We start from the raw sequence: 18,105 nt of genomic DNA, 5'->3' as shown, positions 1-18,105 counted from the left end.
GAAATTTTTAAGAAATTTTTTAATTTGAATAGGAAAATAAAAAAAATGTTTGTGTTGCCTATGTCCCATGCTAAATATTTTTTTAAAAATACTTTTATATTTAATCTTGGCTGGGCAAACATTAAGTCTTAATTTAAGTGAAGAAAAAAAAAAGTTAACATCAACCTAATCTTTGTGGTGAAGTACAAATATAAGGTGAAATCTCAAATCACATAAATTTAATAAGGTTGAACACCATATATGTGATGATAACACTTGATGATTAACTTGGATATGAAGATTTCTTGTATAAGAAATTTTCTGTATATTTATTGATTTTTTCCATCTTCAAATTGTAATTTGTTTTTATTCTTGGTGTGATTTGTTTAGTTGGAGAAGGAGAGGGAAAAAAAAGAAGAAGATGAGGAGAGCTCTTGTTGTTGGAGTCGGAGAGCTTGCCAAAGACATTGTTAGTGTGCTTACAATGGTCAGGTTGCGTATAGGGGTGAACGATAAGGATGGGGTCATTTGTGTTGATGGGTGGTAGATTTTGGAGGTGGTGCGCCGCCGAAAATTGATTCTACCAAACACATTGCGACATCGTCGACGACGGAGGCAAATTGTCGGTAAATTTATGAAATTATGAAAATTGAAGAGTAAGATATACAATTAAGCCACTAAAAAATGGACAGCTTTCTCTTCTCACCCACAAATCTTTCATGTTAAACAAAAATTTATTATGTGAAATCCACAACCAAAATGTTCTCATCATAATCATTATTAGTAGGTCACTGTTATAGATTTTTTTCCCGATGCAGCGAGAAAATTTGCTGATATATAGCACCAACACTAGGCTATCTTGTTGGGAGAGATCTTGAGGGGAGGATATGAGAATGGACCGTAAATTAGGCCTTTGGCGATGTACCTATAAGCTGCTTCTGTCAAATGAATTCCATCCCAGTTTGCATATGTGGATGGATCTGCACATGCTTTTGAACCTGTGTGACCACACCTTGCGGAAATGTTGAAATTGTAGGGTCCACCTCCACCACAGCATGCTCTCAACGCCCCATTAGTAAACCCTGCACATGCAATCAAGGTATACGAATTTAGGTGAGTTTAATAATTAGAAAAGAAATTTCTCCTACCGAATCCAACAACAATAGTAATGAACATATATATTTTCAAAAATAAAACACACCATAAATAATTTAATTGATAAATCTATTGCATTCAAACAAGTTGTTCAAGTTTTTTTTTTCTAGACCACAAGTATCATTTACCGTAGGCAATCTTGAACTTGATACTCTGGTTAAACCAGAAACACCCATGCCTAGTTAATCCACACACTGTTTTACAAGCTGTTCAAGTATGCTTCCCATTATCTCATAGTCCCATAATGAGCCATAAGAAGGAAAAATAAAAAGAAAGTTGCTATGGTATATATCTAGAGAAATGTAAGGGTTTTGAAAGTAATTTTTTGGACAAACACATCAAAGGAGAGAGATTTTCTAAACTTCGGTATCAAAATTCTTAAATTTAGTACCATATTATAATTAATACAGATATAGAAACACTGGACAGCAAACTAAGAGCTAACCATGGTGTCCTGGAGCATGGAAGAAACGTTTGGCAGCACCATAATAGTCAGCATACAGTATCCTTGCATGAGGATTCTTTTTCCTTAGTGTTTCCAAGGCTAGCTTGAGCTCCTTGTTATGGTACTCTGCAAAGCCATTGAAAGTTTTCAAGCATCCACTGTCATCATAGTCCTCCTTGTTCTCGCTTCTAAATAAAGTTAGGTATAGCGCAGAGCATCCAATTGGAAAATTCCCCGGCACCAACAGCTCCCTTGCTCCTTCAGCAATCAATTCCTAGCAAAACAAGGGGGGAAATAATTAGAATGAACTTGATGGAATACAATGCTGCATTCATGTTATCAACAAATTGTGTTGAGACAGATATTAATGCAGTGACATTTCTAACAAAAATAATAAATTAACGTTTTCCATAAAAAAAAAATTTTGATGTAAGATATACATTAATGGCCGCTGTTATTGCTTCAACGACTGGAGGAACGGTAGCTTGAAGTTGAGTAATATTTCCAGCAATGGCAGCATAGTTATAGTCATTACCGCCTATCTCCCCCACCAGAAAGAGAGAGCGTTTGAAGTAGCTATCACAATCTGTCACATGTACGCAATTAAGGGGACAAAATAGTTAAAATCAAGTGTTATTATTGGAAATTTCATACAAAAAGTGTTTCCTTAATTTGGTGGTCAGTGTTACCTTGTTTAGTGGTGCAAAGGGAGGGTTTCAGTTTCTTAAACCAGCCAAGTTGAATGCTCAATGAATTATTTGTCCATAGATATTTTGCAAGTCCTGCTTCGATGAAGAATTTTGCATCAAGTGCTGTGGCTCCAGCAACGGCAAAATTTACTCCACGTTGAATGTCTTTGTCTTTGGTAAGTGCCAGATAGGGTGGTAAATAAGGCAATTCGTATGCCTCAGCTACATTCAAAGGTTATCACAAGTGAGTACTATATATAATGAGCTTATATATGTGTATATTTACAATTTTATTTTATTTTCTCTCCCTTTTAGATCATGGAAGAGATAGTGATTATATTTACACATCACATCAACCGCATACGTACCTATAAAATCAATCATTAGTCGTCCATCTGAGCAACGGCCGGTTGCACGCTTAAAGAAGGTTTGACCATAGGGAGGCTTTCCGATAACTGGGAATAAAATGGCACCAGATGCAAGGAAATTGCCAGTGTCGCTTAGAGAGTCACCCAAGTTGAAAATTGCCTTATATGGACGAGGACTTGGATTTGAAACAACTTTCTCAAGGAAACCAAATGTGAAGGAAGTAATGACTAGCAAAATATAGATCTTCATACTTTGAATTCTATGAAGATGAAGATCAGAAGATGGTTGAACAACAACACGTATACAATTAATTAGTAGAGTATAAATAATAATAACGAGGTAGAGTTATATAAACCACTTATGTAGTTGAGCTTTAAATATTCTCACATTTTTTTCTCATCTTTCAGTTTGATATGTGTGATACTTGGTCAACTATATAAACCACTTATGTAGTTGTAAGATGTGCGCATTTAACTGAAGTTTTTATTGGTTGGGACATTGTTATAGGTCTGATTAATATCAACGGTGAACCGTAGAGGACGAAAACAACTAATAATTAATTGATAACCGTTGAGAATTAAACATACAATACGATTCTGGTTACACTTTTTTGTTCATTTTTTTGCTAAAGAGGAATTACACGTAGTTAACCCTAATTGAGAATTTTAGTCAAGATACTAGTATTGCATATCAGGCATAATAGCAGCTCTCGCCTTTTATAGTCACAGCAGTGTTGTTAAGATCCAAAATGTTGTTTTCCTCCACTGAAGGTCTCTCACTTTTCTGGCTATGATTATTCCCGTAATAATATATTATCAAGTTTAATTTAATTTGTACAATGCAATGCTGCTTATTGTATGATTTATGATCTTTTTCCTTAAAAAAACAAGTCATAAATTACTAACTTGAACACAATCACAAACAGTTAAGTCAAAAAACATTCAATGAATAAAAAAAAGCGTAAATCATGCACAAACAATTAAGTCAAGACGCAAGAACACACTGCGAAGTTAGAATTTGGTTTAAGGAAGCCAGATCAAGAACATCATTTAGTAGAATTTTATATATATATATATATATATATATATATATATATATATATATATATATATATATATATATATAGATATATAAGTAAAATTTCCTCTTATTATGAGAAACGGATGGTCAAGATTAAAATAAAATTGATGATCACATAACCAATTAAAAAAGTCATTTTTTCTTTCAACATAGATAGTTCAAGTATAATAAAATGATTTATATTTATAGTTTTTATTTTTCATACTAAGAAAAGTTATTTTAGTACACAGGTAAAGTGTAAAAAAAATTGCATTACTATTTAAACACAAATTATTACGTATAACAATTTTATTCAGTACTTTTACGATAAAGTACAATAAAAGTCATAATAATAATAAATAAATAAATTTTTATTAGTTCTTTGTATATTTTTTATTTATTTACAGCGCATATAAATTAAACTTTTCTTGCTTGAATATTAAATTTCAGATTTCATAAATATACTACCAAAAAAATCTCAGATTCCATAAAAATGGATTAGTAGTAAATCAAGGAGGACATGGAAGAGGTTAGAGGGGAACGACAAAATTGGCCCACAAACAAACCAAACTCGAGATAATTATCAATCGAGCATCTGTAAACTTAATTACCCAACCACTAGCAAGTGTACCGACATCTAAAACAACATTAATAAACTGTTGCCAGCCAATATCTTTTTGTGGTTGAAAGTGATATTCATCCAGTAAAGGTCAAATGTATATTTAATATATGGTAGAGTGCTGAGAAATATCAACATGAGAATTTTATTATATTTTTAGTACATTTGAAGAATAAAACGTAATGTGATAAAAAAAAAGTAGTATATTTTGATTTTATTAAAAAAATATCAAAACCATTCCATTATTTTGTGTTAGTCTGCTTAAGATTGTTAGAATTTTAGGAGATCTTTATAAAATACCAATAACCACCAAGAACACATTATGTTAAATTATCAGGAAGAGTTTTAGGAATACCTTGATCCATAATGGTGGATCAACAAATGCAGCGTAATCTGAATCCGTAAGTAATCGGTGGCTTCATGATTCTTTCTCAATCAGAACCTTTTTATTCCTTAATAAGACTTTCGTAACTCTTCACATGGGGAGAAGAAAAATTATATGTGACGGCTCGTTTTATTAAGGATCATAGTCTTCTTATAGTGTGTTAACCTAATAGGGTTCTCATTATCTCCTAATGGGTCAACACTGACATCTGCTCATTTAAGTCTATATCATTTGATTTGATTTGGTTGTCTCCCAATGACGACCACATCAGTACACTGAATGATATAGGTCAATATGGATAAGCAACATGAAAATTAAATGCAATGTGATCTCAATCATGTCTATTTCTAATTGGTCCAAACTTTATTCTATATAGAGATCAATCCAAGCATAACATAAATATTGCAAACAAAAGAAGCTTATAATGAAATGATTAACTTCAACTTTATTTTTGCAGAAAATCCAAACAACAAAATATTTGTAAATCATAAGATATAGAACATAAGTAAGACTCTCACTTAACTAAGGTACTATGAGGAATTACACCCATATAGGTATTGTGCTCATGAAAAACTTTAAGTGTCATAACTCTAGTAAGTGGATCAGCTAGCATGAAATGAATCCTTATATGTTATATACAAATCTATATTGTCTAGATTCTTTATTTAACAACCAAATATTTTATATCAACAAACTTTTACTTAGTTGAATCCTTAATAAGACCACTAAGATATTGTTCCAATAAACACCTGATGACTCTACTTAATGTTGGCGACAACAGACAAGCTAGTTATAATAATTTATCGATCATAAATTCTAGTATGATGTCTCATAGCAAAATATTAACTCCAGCAACATGGTTAAATGTGGATCCTTATGTGAAGTGATTACTATTAAGACATTCTAAAAAAATTGAAGTCAGAATACCCAGTGATCTCTAAATTTTTAAACTTTCGATATGAAAACATATAGTTTATTGTTCTCTTCAATTAACGCATAATGCACTTTATTACTTGCTAGTGTTGCATACCAAGATTACTCATATATCACCTTAGGACTCCCACAAAAAAATTATTTCAGAACAATAAAAAAAAAAAAACTTAAGCATACATGATAAATTATAATATAACTACTTTGCAACAATAAGTTGTATGATGATAGTAGGATGTCATCAACATATAATACCAAAATAATAAATTTACTCCCACTAAATTAGCACACATAATCATCAATCAAATTTACCTCTACACCATAAGAGACAATCTTAATGGATTTTGTAATACCATAGACGAGAGACTTATTTAAAAATATAAATGAATTTCTTTAGTTTGCATGCCATAAACTTTAGATCATCTTAAACAAAGTTTTCTGGTTGTACCGGATAAATTGTTTCATCAATGTTTCCATTTAGAAACGTAATCTTTACATCCATATATACAAAACAATTATCAAAATGATCTATAGTGTCATTATAGTCCTAAGGAAGTCTCTCTAAGAAATCAGAGAGAAAGTCTCTTTGTGATCCATGTCTTCCTTTTTATAAAACTTTTGGCGAAAAGACAATCTTTATATATCTCAAAATTACCCATTGAATCCCTTTCAACTATAGATATTTATCTACAACTTATGAGTTTCACACTTTCAAGCAATTTGATGATATCCCAAATGTCATGTTCAACCATCGATTTTATTACATCATTTATGGTATCAATCCACTTGAGAGTTAGAACATAACATGACTTGACTAAGGTTAATTAGACCTTCTCAGTCAACCTAATGTCATATTCATGTTCTTAAAAAAATATGACATAATCATATCAAATTATAGTTTTTCCTTTTTCTAGTGAATTTTCTTAATGACACTTCTTGAGTTTATTGAGTTTGAACTTTAGGTGGTGCTTGAAAGAGAATCTTAGTGTTGTCTTGTATTTTAATAATGTTAGGAGTAACATCATTATTTAATTATCATATTCGTTTCTTGAACAATGGTAAGTACAAAGGCTTATCTGTTGGAAGTGAAACAAATCAATACACGATTAGATAACGTTAAAAGTCAATCGTCAGAAACCATGATCAGGTAAACAACAAAGCAACATTTTTTTTTTTTGACGAAACAAAAAAAATAACCCAATTCCTACAAACTAGCCTATTGCAAAAAAAAAAAGTCCAAATAGTTTAACAGTAATGGTGGCTCTGATACCACTTGTTGTGATTTTAGGGGATCCTTATAAAATACCAATAACCACTAAGAACACATTACCTTAGATTGTCGGAAGAGTTTTAGGAATACCTGGATCCATAATGGTTGATCAACAAATCCAGCGGAATCTGAATCCGTAGATAACCAGTGACTTCATGATTCTTTCTCAACCAGAATCTCTTTATTCCTTGATAGGACCTTCCTAACTCGTCAGATGGGGAGAAGAGAGACTATATGTGACGGCTCAGTATATTGGGGATCATAGTCTTCTTATAGTGTGTTAACCTAATAGGATTTTCATTATATCCTAATGGGTCAACACTGACATTTGCTCATTTAATTCCATATCATTTGATGACTCAATTAATTTGATCACATCAAATAAAATCCCACTAATGATAAATAACTAATACAATTGTCTTATAATATTAGCCCACATTAATTATTGGAATAAAATTTTTTAACAAATATATGATTAATTCAATGGGACAATTATTTGAGATTGATAGGGTGGAGAGCATGTTTGGATCGGACACGCATTGACAGTCATTTGACGTGAAAATTCAAGTCCGAATATAAGCTGATATGTGTAGTTTCTATCTTAATATATGTATCAGACGCAGAAATTACAAAGTAGGCAAGCAAGTAATGAATATACATATGGAATAGCATGGAACAAAGGAAAGAACGAATGAATATGGATTCCCCGCAAAGTTGTTCAGTCTAATTTTGGACGTAAAAAGAAAAGTTATTTTTTCTAATATAAAAATAAAGATATTTTTGTTTATTTCCAATTAGGAGTTTAATGACAATATAGTGTATCAACAATCGATCAAAAATCTATATTCATATAATTTTAAAGTATTTATTATAAAAGTAAAAAAACTACTATATACATAAATATTTGCAATTAAATAATAATGAAAATCTGCTTCATATTACTAGTGTATAGACTAGCAGTTTTTCTTTTTTTTAATGCAGGGTAAATGTCATTCTATATACATATCAATTTTTTCTTTCATTTTCTACACAAGTAAACAAGAGTTTTTTTTTTATCTTTCTTTCATTTTCTTCTACTATTAAAGAAATCTCATTTTATTTCTTTTTCTTTTCTTCACTTTCTTTGGTAAACTTAACATACCATATTCTAAGGAAGATTTTTATCACCATTATATCCATGTTTATATACATTCATCTAAGATTTTTGTATGAGTATAAAAATATTATTAAATGTCCTTAATTTTAAAGAAAAATAATTATATTTGATTAAATTACATTCACTCTATTTACGTATTTTTCACTTCACCCAGTGAAAATATGAGGACTAATAAAATTTTAATATATACTAATATTTTCTTAAATCTTAAAAATGACAGAAAATAAAGTTTGGTGTCTAAACTGATACTCTGATACGATGGAGTGTTGGCTTTAAGTTTGTGTGGCTAAAATTTATATGGGTGTAACTAAAATAAGAGAAATGTTGCCAACCTAATAAAACACTTTCTTTTTACATATTCTCCAGTATTATTTTGCCATGTCTCGCACTGGCTTTAGAAAATTATCTTTTCTTCTTTAATATGTAGTGCATGAGTAATAGTTATAGTGTATTAAAACTAATTGTTGAAAATAATAAATAAATAATATCAATTCTTAGCTGAAGTAAGTATTAATTATGCTATAAATCATGCAATCATATACTACTATCTTCAATTCTTCATTAAACATCATTTTACATATAGTGACTGCTAAAAAAGGCTGTTATTCATTCATTAAACAGATACAATTGCACGAGCTAGTGAATCACCTTATTGGATGCTATCACATCCTCATCCATAAAGCGATGCACATTATTTATTCACCCTGTTAGTAGTAATATTGTACTACTTAAACCTCACCAAATACGTGGATATTTTACATCGATTTCTATTTCATTGCATAGTCATTAAAATTTCGGATGGTTTCACCTATGAAACACGAGACATTAAATTTAGGAATGGTGTATGGTCCATCTAATAAACCTTTGGTCATCAATCTATAAGCAGCCTCAGTCAAATGATAGCCATCCCAACTAACATATTGTGAAGCATCATCACAAGCAACCACTCCTGCGTCCCCACACATGGCCGTTTCATTGTAATTGTAAGGACCGCCACCTCCACAACAAACTTTGAGAACATTTCCACCAAACCCTGTAAAAACAACATTAAAGTAAATCCTAGTATCACCCTTCCAGAACAAGAGGCCATGCTACAATGACATATAGAAAGATCACCATCACAAATATCCTAACAACAAAAATCCATTCCCTTAAGTATTTTTGGTGTTGTTCTTCAATCAAAATTAGAGTTTTATTACAGTAATTTGCATAATAAAGGTTTACATTAAACATCAATATAAAACTCTAATTCTGAATAGTAAACAACACCAAGAGGAGTTGCATCTAAGTTTTGTTCAAATATTAAATGTGAACTCAAGAATTCAACCTGAAATTTAGTTCCATTGTATTCACTCATGTTAATTATTCAAATACAATTAGTACTACCGACTAATGGCACATGGATATGACTGAACACTTCTGTTACTTCCAAGTGAGAAACGTTGATATGAAAAAAAAAAAAAAGATAAGTGGATAGATCTACCAAATTGTTCAGGAGAATTGTAAAACTACAATGCAGCGTTGAAATAATCTGCATAAATGATATTGGTAAGAGGATGTAGCACTCGAAGCCGATTTAGTTCAATCTGGAGCAGCTCATTGTGGTATTCATAAAACGTGTTTAACCATTTCAAACAGCCAGCTCTGTCATACTCCTCTTTGTCTATAGTCGCAAAACTTGTTAAATAGGCTGAATTACATCCAAGTGGTAAACTTCCAGGAACCATAAACATTACAGCCCCTAAATGAATCAATTCCTGGATAAATTAATAAGCCATCCAATAATTAGCCAATGACTTAAAAGAAATCACAAATCCTTGGTTTCTCAAAAGAAACTGATGACAGTATCAACGTTGGAAGAATGCATCAAAACAAAATTGTCATGGACGAAATAGAGCATTTTTAAATATAAAAATAATTTCCAAGAAGCAGTAACCTAATTGTTAGCCATTAGTCTTTTTTTTTTTGTGTGTGTGAAAAAAAGTTTAGGTGAGATCTCAGGGACTCACCATTTGAACTCATGTCTTTTTTTGAAATGAGTATGAGTCTATTCTTTACCAATTGGACTTTTGTTGGAGTTAACCATTAGTCATCCTAAGATGTAGTATCATTATTTTTCATGAACATTTTTTCCTCCAAGAAATAAGTAAAAGCTCATAAAAATATATTTGAACACTCCAAATGCCAGTTGAAACCTAGAGAGAGAAGAAAAAAAGATTAAAAAATATAGATATGACAAGTGATATGATGTGATAGGAAGAGAGATAGAAAGAAATGAGAGGGTGTTGATAAGGTATCCAAAATAGTAAGGTCCAAATATCATGACTCTTTTGATAAATACCCAGAACATAATTCATAACAACTTTCTCTTTCACTCTTTTGTTATCATGTCTCTCACTTTTTGTTTCTTCCTCGTTTCTCTCCTCAATCCTTTCTCTTTCATCCACGTTACACTCCATATAGAAGGGTGTCAAGAAAACACTACTGTTTCATTAATTACAATTGAATTTGAACTTGAAAAGATATCATAATGGCTACTAGCCTACTACTAAACAATTGAATCACATTCTTACCCTGATTGCTGAAGTGATTACAGATATTACTTGGGGTATGTAAGTCACGAGATCTCCAAATGCAGTTGTTTCAGACAAAGGATAGCCATAATCATTGCATCCAATCTCTCCCACAATAAATAAGGAGCTGCAAATAACTTTTTTGCTGCCAACAAGGAAAATCCCATATGCCATTGGAAATAGCTAGGAGTAGGAAGTACCTACATGCTGACATAACAACATTTGCAAAAAAAGCATGAGAATGAATACTAGCTTATCAAATTTTAAGATTCATTTAACTGCTTCCTCTTCCTCCTTACGCATTGAATAGTTATAGACAACACTTGATTAGAGGATTTAAAGTTTTTATAATGGAAAATCACTCTAATTTTTTTGAAGAAGCCAAAAGAATTATATGATAAAACTAAACTTAGCATAAGATGTGCCTAGGCTAGATAAGGAACTGGATACAAAAGATCCAAAAAAAAAAAAAATCAGAGAGGCTTAAGAGAAAGAAAAAAGAACAGGATGCAACACCCTCAATCATCCAGAAAATGGAAATGCACTCTAATAAATACCTAAAGGGAAATTAAGTGAATGAAAATCTTAAATATTTAAATACTAAGCTGGACTGACCTACTGAATATTGGATACACTATCATATTCAAAGTAATTATTTATATAAGCTTAATTTTGATAGAGTGGCAGTTTTTATACTATCAATCAATTAAAAACCACTTTAATTATGACTTCTAAACTAATTATTACAAAAATTTAATAATTGCATAGTGTAAGAAAATTCTTGATGTTATCCTATCACCAGTTGACATATATGGTAAATTTGTTGTGTTTGACCATAACCATCTTAAAAGTCATGCCTACTAAGATTTCTATTTGGTTGAGAGTACAAAATTTATAGACAGTGTATGAAATTTAAACTTTAATAAAAATATTGAATTTTGTAATAATTACTTTAAGAGACACAGTGATTTCTAATTAATTAGCTTCCTAATGAAACAAGAGGAAAGAAAAGATAACTTTACTTGAAGAAGAATTGCAAAGAGAAGGCAGCAATTCCTTGAAACAATCTAACTGAACCCTCAGAGAGAAAAGTTTGCGGTCACATCAACAATGAGCCCCTTTTCTTCAAAGAAACCGCGGTCCAACGCCATGGCTCTGGCCACCGCAAAATTCACACCCTGCTCAATATTCCACCGTGTCACCGCGCCGTTCTTGAAACCCAGATACGGTTTCAGATACAGAAGCCCCAGAGACTCAGCTTCACAAAAAAACAAAAAAAATTATCCCAGAAATTGACAGAAAAAGCAAGTGGGTAAGGTGGAATTTGTGGAATACCGAGGAAATCGAGGATAAGGCGTCCGTCGGAGCATCGTCCGTTGGGGCGATGAAAATGGGTATGTGTCCGTAGGGAGGGAGCAAGCAATCGGGGCTCTGACGGGGGGAAATGAAGTACAAGTTGCCGGTATCAGTGAGGGAATCTCCGAAGCTGAAGAGTGAGGTGCAGCAACTAGTTACAATTGCAACAAATTGATAGACAGAAATATACTACATATCTATTTCGATTTTATGCCCCTACTTCTATTATTTTTTCATTAAATTTTGAATATTTGAATGGTCGATTCTTTTTTTTTTTCATCTTAATTTTTTATCTTTTCTTTCTAAGTGAAAACTTGGGTGATGTTACAAATTACACAAAAAAATACAGGTCATTAACAAAATACAAAAAAACAAAAAATTAAATTATACCTCCAATTATTGTCATGAAAGAGTTATTTTGTTTTGGTTCTTTCAAGCTCTTTTTCTCTCAAGATGGTGTATCAGATGAATTGTGAAAGAGATGAACTCACGGACCAAATATATGTGCTATATATATATGCATTCTACCATCAAGAATGCATTTAATAGTCATTATCACTCACTAGTGATCATTACCACCAATTAGTAGCCATTCAATTTGGCTTCTCAATTTCAAAACTGATGGAGTTTTTCATTTTTCAAAATGTTGAGACCAAAATTATTATATTTTCCCACTTGGTTCAAACATTTTGACTCAATACTCGTTCTTCTTAAGAAATGAATATTCGAATCATAGTGATAGTTCCTCTTATAATGAGTAATATAATCCATGTATTATAATATGCTCAATTTCTCAAGCAGTATACTCAAAGTGGTAATAAAACTTATAAACCCAGTGTTTATTTTTGGTTCAAAACATAATTTTTCTCAAATAAATCAATGTGCACTTAAATATGAGAAAATATCATAATATAAAAGTTTCAATTTTAACATGTAAGTATACAATCATAAAGGGGAATCAAGTCTCATTCTTTCTACATGATCCTTAAATTTAAACAGTGGCATGTCCTTAGTTAAAGGATCAACAATCATCAACTCAGTGTTTATAGGCCCAATGACCACTTTCTTGTCTTTCACTCTTTCTCTAATGGCTTAGCACTTAATGTCAATGTTCGACTTTCACTTTTGTTATTCTTAACCATAAAGACAGCAGCTGAGTTATCGCATAAAATTCTCAAAGGCCTTGAAATAGTGTAACTATCTTTAGCCCTGAGATGAAACCTCAAAACAAGAGACAAACTCAGCTTCTATGGTAGAAGTAGCAGTCCAAGTCTGCTTAACACGCCTCCATGAAATAGCTCCACAAGTCATCATGAAAATGTACCTAGATGTTGATTTACGAGAGTCAACACAGCCAGCAAAGTCTGAGTCTGAATAACCAATCTCATCTAGATTGTCTGTCTGTCTATATATAAGCATGTAATCTTTAGTCCCCTGAAAGTACCTCATCACTTTCTTAGTAGTTCTCCAGTGGTCAATACCTGGATTACTCTGATATCTTCCTAAGATTCCAATTGCAAAAGCAATGTCAGGCCTTGTGCATAAGGCTTCCAACAACTGAAGCATAAGAAATGTTTTTCATCTATTCCCTCTCAAAGTCATTCTTTGGACATTCGTTCAAATTAAACCTATCACCCTTCACAATGGGAGCAACACTTGGTGAACAATCTTTCATTCGAAATCTCTCTAGAATTTTGTTAATATAGGTTTCCTGTGATAGACCCAAAATACCTCGAGGTCTATCTCTATGAATCTTAATGCCGATGACATAAGATGCATCACCCATATCCTTCATGTCAAAATTCTTAGAAAGAAATTGTTTCACCTCATGTATCAAACCCCAATCATTGGCTACAAGTAAAATATCATCTACATATAAAGCAAGAAAACATATTTTACTCTCACTGATCTTGTGGTATATGCATTGATCCATGGGGTTTTCATCAAAACCAAATGAAGAAATTATCTCATGAAACTTAAGGTATCACTGACGGGAGGCTTGTTTTAAACCATATATAGATTTATTAAGCTTGCAAACCAAATGCTCACCACTACTAGAGGAGAAGCCTTCAGGTTGTTTCATATAAACCTCCTCCTCTAAATCACCATTAAGAAAAGATGTTTTCACATCCACTTGTTGCAACTGAAGGTCAAAATGAGCAATTAATGCCAAGATAATATGAAGAGAATCTTTCTTAGATATTGGAGAAAAAGTCTCTGTGTAATCGATTCCTTCTTTTTGAGTAAATCCCTTAGCAACAAGTCTTGTCTTGTATCTCTCAATGTTGCCTAATGAATCCCTTTTGGTCTTAAAGACCCATTTACATCCAATGGCCTTTGCCCCATTAGGCAACTCTATAAGGTTCCAAACTTTGTTACTCTGTATGGAATTCATCTCGTCCTTCATGGCATCATACCATAAATTTGACTTTTTACAACTCATGGCTTGATCAAAAGTTTCGAGATCATTTTTAACTCCAATATTATAGTCAGATTCTTGCAAATATACAATATAATCACTAGGAATAGCTGATTTTCTTACTCTAGTATACCTCCTTAATGTTATATCAACATTTTCTTGGGGATCATGTTGTTCAACTGGTTGTTCATCATTTTCAGGAATTTGATGATCAACTTGATCTACTGGATTATTAGCAATAGTTTGTGGAATGTCAATCATGTGTTGTTCATCATCTCTTTGAACTACAACCAATCTTTCACTTGTGGAAGGTTGAGACTCTATATAATCAATTTCATAACCTAAGTCCCTCAATTGATCACTCCCACTAATCAAGTCATTTTCAAGAAACTTGGCATTTCTTGATTCCACAATCCTAGTAATATGATATGGACAATAAAACCTATAACCTTTAGACCTTTAGGCATATCCAATGAAATACCCACTAATAGTCCTTGGGTCAAATTTCTTCTCTTGTGGGTTATATATTTTCACCTCAGACGGACAACCCCAAACGTGCATATGTTTCAAACTCAGTTTCCAACCTTTAAACAACTCAAAAGGTGTCTTTGGGATAACCTTGGTTGGAACATGATTTAATATATACATTGTCGTCTTTAGTGCTTCAGCCCACAAGGATTTAGAAAGATTGGAGTTGCTAAACATACTCCGCACCATGTCCAATAATGCTTGGTTCCTTCTTTCTGCCACACCATTCTGATTTGGAGAACCAGACATAGTGTATTAGGCAACAATATCATGTTCTTGAAGAAACTTTGCAAAAGGACCAGGCATAGTGTATATCTACCATAGTATTCTCCACCTCTATCTGATCTCATTATTTTTATTTGCTTGCCACATTGATTCTCAACTTCAGCCTTAAAGACTTTGAAAGCATCCAATGCTTCATTTTTTTTATGAAGCAAATAAACATTCATATATCGTGAATAATCATCTATAAAGGTGATAAAATATTTCTGACCACGTGCATCCATATCTGGACAACAAATATCAGTATGAATTATTTTTAATATGTTTGAACTCCTGTTAGCACATTTCTTAAACATGTTGGTCTGCTTACCCTTAATGCAATCTACACAAGTCTTAAAGTCAGCAAAATCTAGAGTATTGAGTACCCCATCTTTCACTAAACTTTTAATCCTCTCAATGGAGATATGTCCTTATCTCCGGTGCCATAACATAGAGAAATTCTCATTAATATTACACCTTTTAATACCAGTTAGAACATGCATTGAACTATAAGTGACACAATTTTGTAAACCAAGAAGATAAAGATCATCAGACAAGATACCATTCCTAACACATTCAGAATTATAAAATAACTCAAATGATGTGTCTTTAAAATTAAAGGAATATCCAAAAGGTACAAGTCTAGAAACAAAAATCAAGTTTCGAGAAAAACTAGGTACATAAAAGGTCCTTTCTAATTTTAAAATAAAGTCACTACTTAAGGTTAAAATGCAAGTTCCAATGGCCTCCATAGGTGAGCCTAACTTATTGCCTGATAAAATGTTTTGCTTACTTCCCACTAGTTTTCTTATGTTTTGCATACCCTGTAAAGAATTTGCAATATGAATAGTAGATCCAGAATCAATCCACCAGGTGTTAATATTAACACTAACCATATTTGATTCATAACATACTAATTAGATTGATTTACCTTTCTTCTCAAGCCATTTTTGGAATCAGGGACATTTCTTCTTCATGTGTCACTTCTTCTTGCAAAAGAAACACTTTGTTACCTTCTTAATATCAGCTTGAGGTGGTATTTTACCATTCCTCTTCTGATTAGCTTGAGACTTAGTTGCTTTGTTCTTTCCATAAGCAGTTGTCAGCAATGCACTCTCACCCATCTTCATTACAAGCCTTTCTTCTTCCTGAACACACATGGTCATTAATTCATTGATAGACCATTTGTCCTTATATGTGTTGTAGGAAATCTTAAACGATCCATATTCATGCAGAAGGGTGTTCAAAATGAAGTGCACCAAGAAGGACTCGGACATATCAACTTCAGTTTCTTAAGTTGAGCTGAAATATCTCACATTTTTATTATGTATTTATGCACACCTTTCACACTAGTGAGCTGAAGAGAGGAAAACTTCATGATCAGGGTGCTTGCTAAAGTCTTATCTGAAGTGATGAACTGGTCATCAATGACCTTAAGCAAGTCTCGAACCTTTTCATGTTGGTTAACAGAACCACGTATCCAAGCCGAGATTTTGATCTTAATAAACATCACGCTGAGCCAGTTGGATCGCTCCCACCGCTCATATAGCGCAACATTAGATGGACTACTTTCATTAGTAATTGCAGGTGATTCGTCTTTCCTACTAGCATAGTCTATGTCCATCCACCCTAATTGCAGAAGAATTCTCTCCTTCCATATCTTATAGTCATCTCTTTTGAGTTCGGAAACATCACATTGAATATCAGAAAAACTAATAATTTGAGAAGCTGCAAAATTCAAAGGCTTATGTCAAAATTTGAGATATATTAATCTTAATTGTATCTTTTACCAATATAAACATACCAGAAAATTGAATCTTGTGACATAAAAATTGTCAGTGGGCTAAATTTTTAATTCAATAAGAAATAATTAAACCTTATGATAGAATAATCAAATTACATACTTAAATTCATGCTTTACGGGTATAATATAAAAATAATTTAATTTTTATCACAAATATTTACTTTATGATAAAATTGACAAATTATACATATCTCATAATGCTTGTGGGTAAACCATGAAAAATAATATCATTTTATCCCAATTAATTATACAAATATAATAAGAATTATTGTGAGATAAAATTCATTATATAAGTACAATTAATCACAATATTATGTCTAATTCCTTATATGATCTTTAAACAACTTAATATATAATTTTAATCAAAACATAGATGATGTGGCTAATCCATAATTAATAAAAATTATAAAAATTACTTAGACATAAAACTTAATTATATGAGAATAAATCATATTATGCATTTCAAGATCAAGATATAATATAATTATGAATAAGATTCTCATATAATTTCATAATAATATTATGCATTTAATTTTATATATATATGTATAGAATAAAAATTTTCAAAATATATTCATGCATAAAATAAATTAAAATTTCAAAAATAATGATATAAGATTTGAAAAATAATTATATATAAAAAACCTTTAATGATTGAGTGACTTGCACATATTATAACGTGACTAGGGAGTGTGGATTCGGCTTTTACACTAAAATGGTGTAATTTTTTGAAATTATTATTAAAATAAGTGGTGTTTTAAAATATGATTTTATTTTAGGAATATTTTATTTTTATTTTTTAAATAATCTGTGCTGATTAAAATTAGTATCATATAAGAGTATTTTATATATATATATATATATATATATATATATATATATATATATATATTTGAGATTGGAATGCGGTAAGATTTCCAAAGCTTGCAAGTTAACAATAAATCTACATTGGGAATGATCTTTTAAGACAAACTCTAATTAATTATCACAAGTTCATTATCAACAATTGAGTACAATAATCCTTCATTATGTGTTCACATAACGGAAATCGTAGTTTCTATTTTCAATTTGTCTAAGAATGTGTGAGGGATAGCAAGCAAATTCACAA

General features: G+C 31.6%; 1 protein-coding gene and 1 pseudogene across 1 annotated transcript; both read right to left on the bottom strand.

The window, feature by feature from the left end:
- Window positions 1–648: 648 nt before the first annotated feature.
- On the bottom strand, window positions 649–3,035 carry LOC114387449 (GDSL esterase/lipase At5g45910-like). The gene is made up of 5 exons (XM_028347645.1): window positions 2,637–3,035; window positions 2,269–2,490; window positions 2,020–2,165; window positions 1,580–1,853; window positions 649–1,061 (listed from the first exon to the last, which is right to left on the bottom strand). Exons 1-5 carry the CDS (start codon window positions 2,884–2,886, stop codon window positions 829–831), a joined length of 1,125 nt encoding a protein of 374 aa, XP_028203446.1. The 5' UTR covers window positions 2,887–3,035; the 3' UTR covers window positions 649–828.
- A 5,566-nt stretch (window positions 3,036–8,601) lies between these two features.
- Window positions 8,602–16,817, bottom strand: LOC114388096 (annotated as a pseudogene).
- Between the last annotated feature and the right edge of the window lie 1,288 nt (window positions 16,818–18,105).

The sequence above is a fragment of the Glycine soja genome, chromosome 15, assembly GCF_004193775.1.
Source record: "Glycine soja cultivar W05 chromosome 15, ASM419377v2, whole genome shotgun sequence".
Classification (NCBI taxonomy): domain Eukaryota; kingdom Viridiplantae; phylum Streptophyta; class Magnoliopsida; order Fabales; family Fabaceae; genus Glycine; species Glycine soja.
This window is presented reverse-complemented; position numbering and strand designations above follow the sequence as displayed.

Excerpts from the sequence above, each read along its gene's own strand:
- LOC114387449 (XM_028347645.1), bottom strand. The coding sequence starts at position 2,886 with ATGAAGATCTATATTTTGCTAGTCATTACTTCCTTCACATTTGGTTTC. Across the intron at positions 2,491-2,636 it reads ACTAATGATTGATTTTATAG|CTGAGGCATACGAATTGCCT; the intron begins GTACGTATGCGG and ends CTTTGAATGTAG. Across the intron at positions 2,166-2,268 it reads CCTTTGCACCACTAAACAAG|ATTGTGATAGCTACTTCAAA; the intron begins GTAACACTGACC and ends TACATGTGACAG.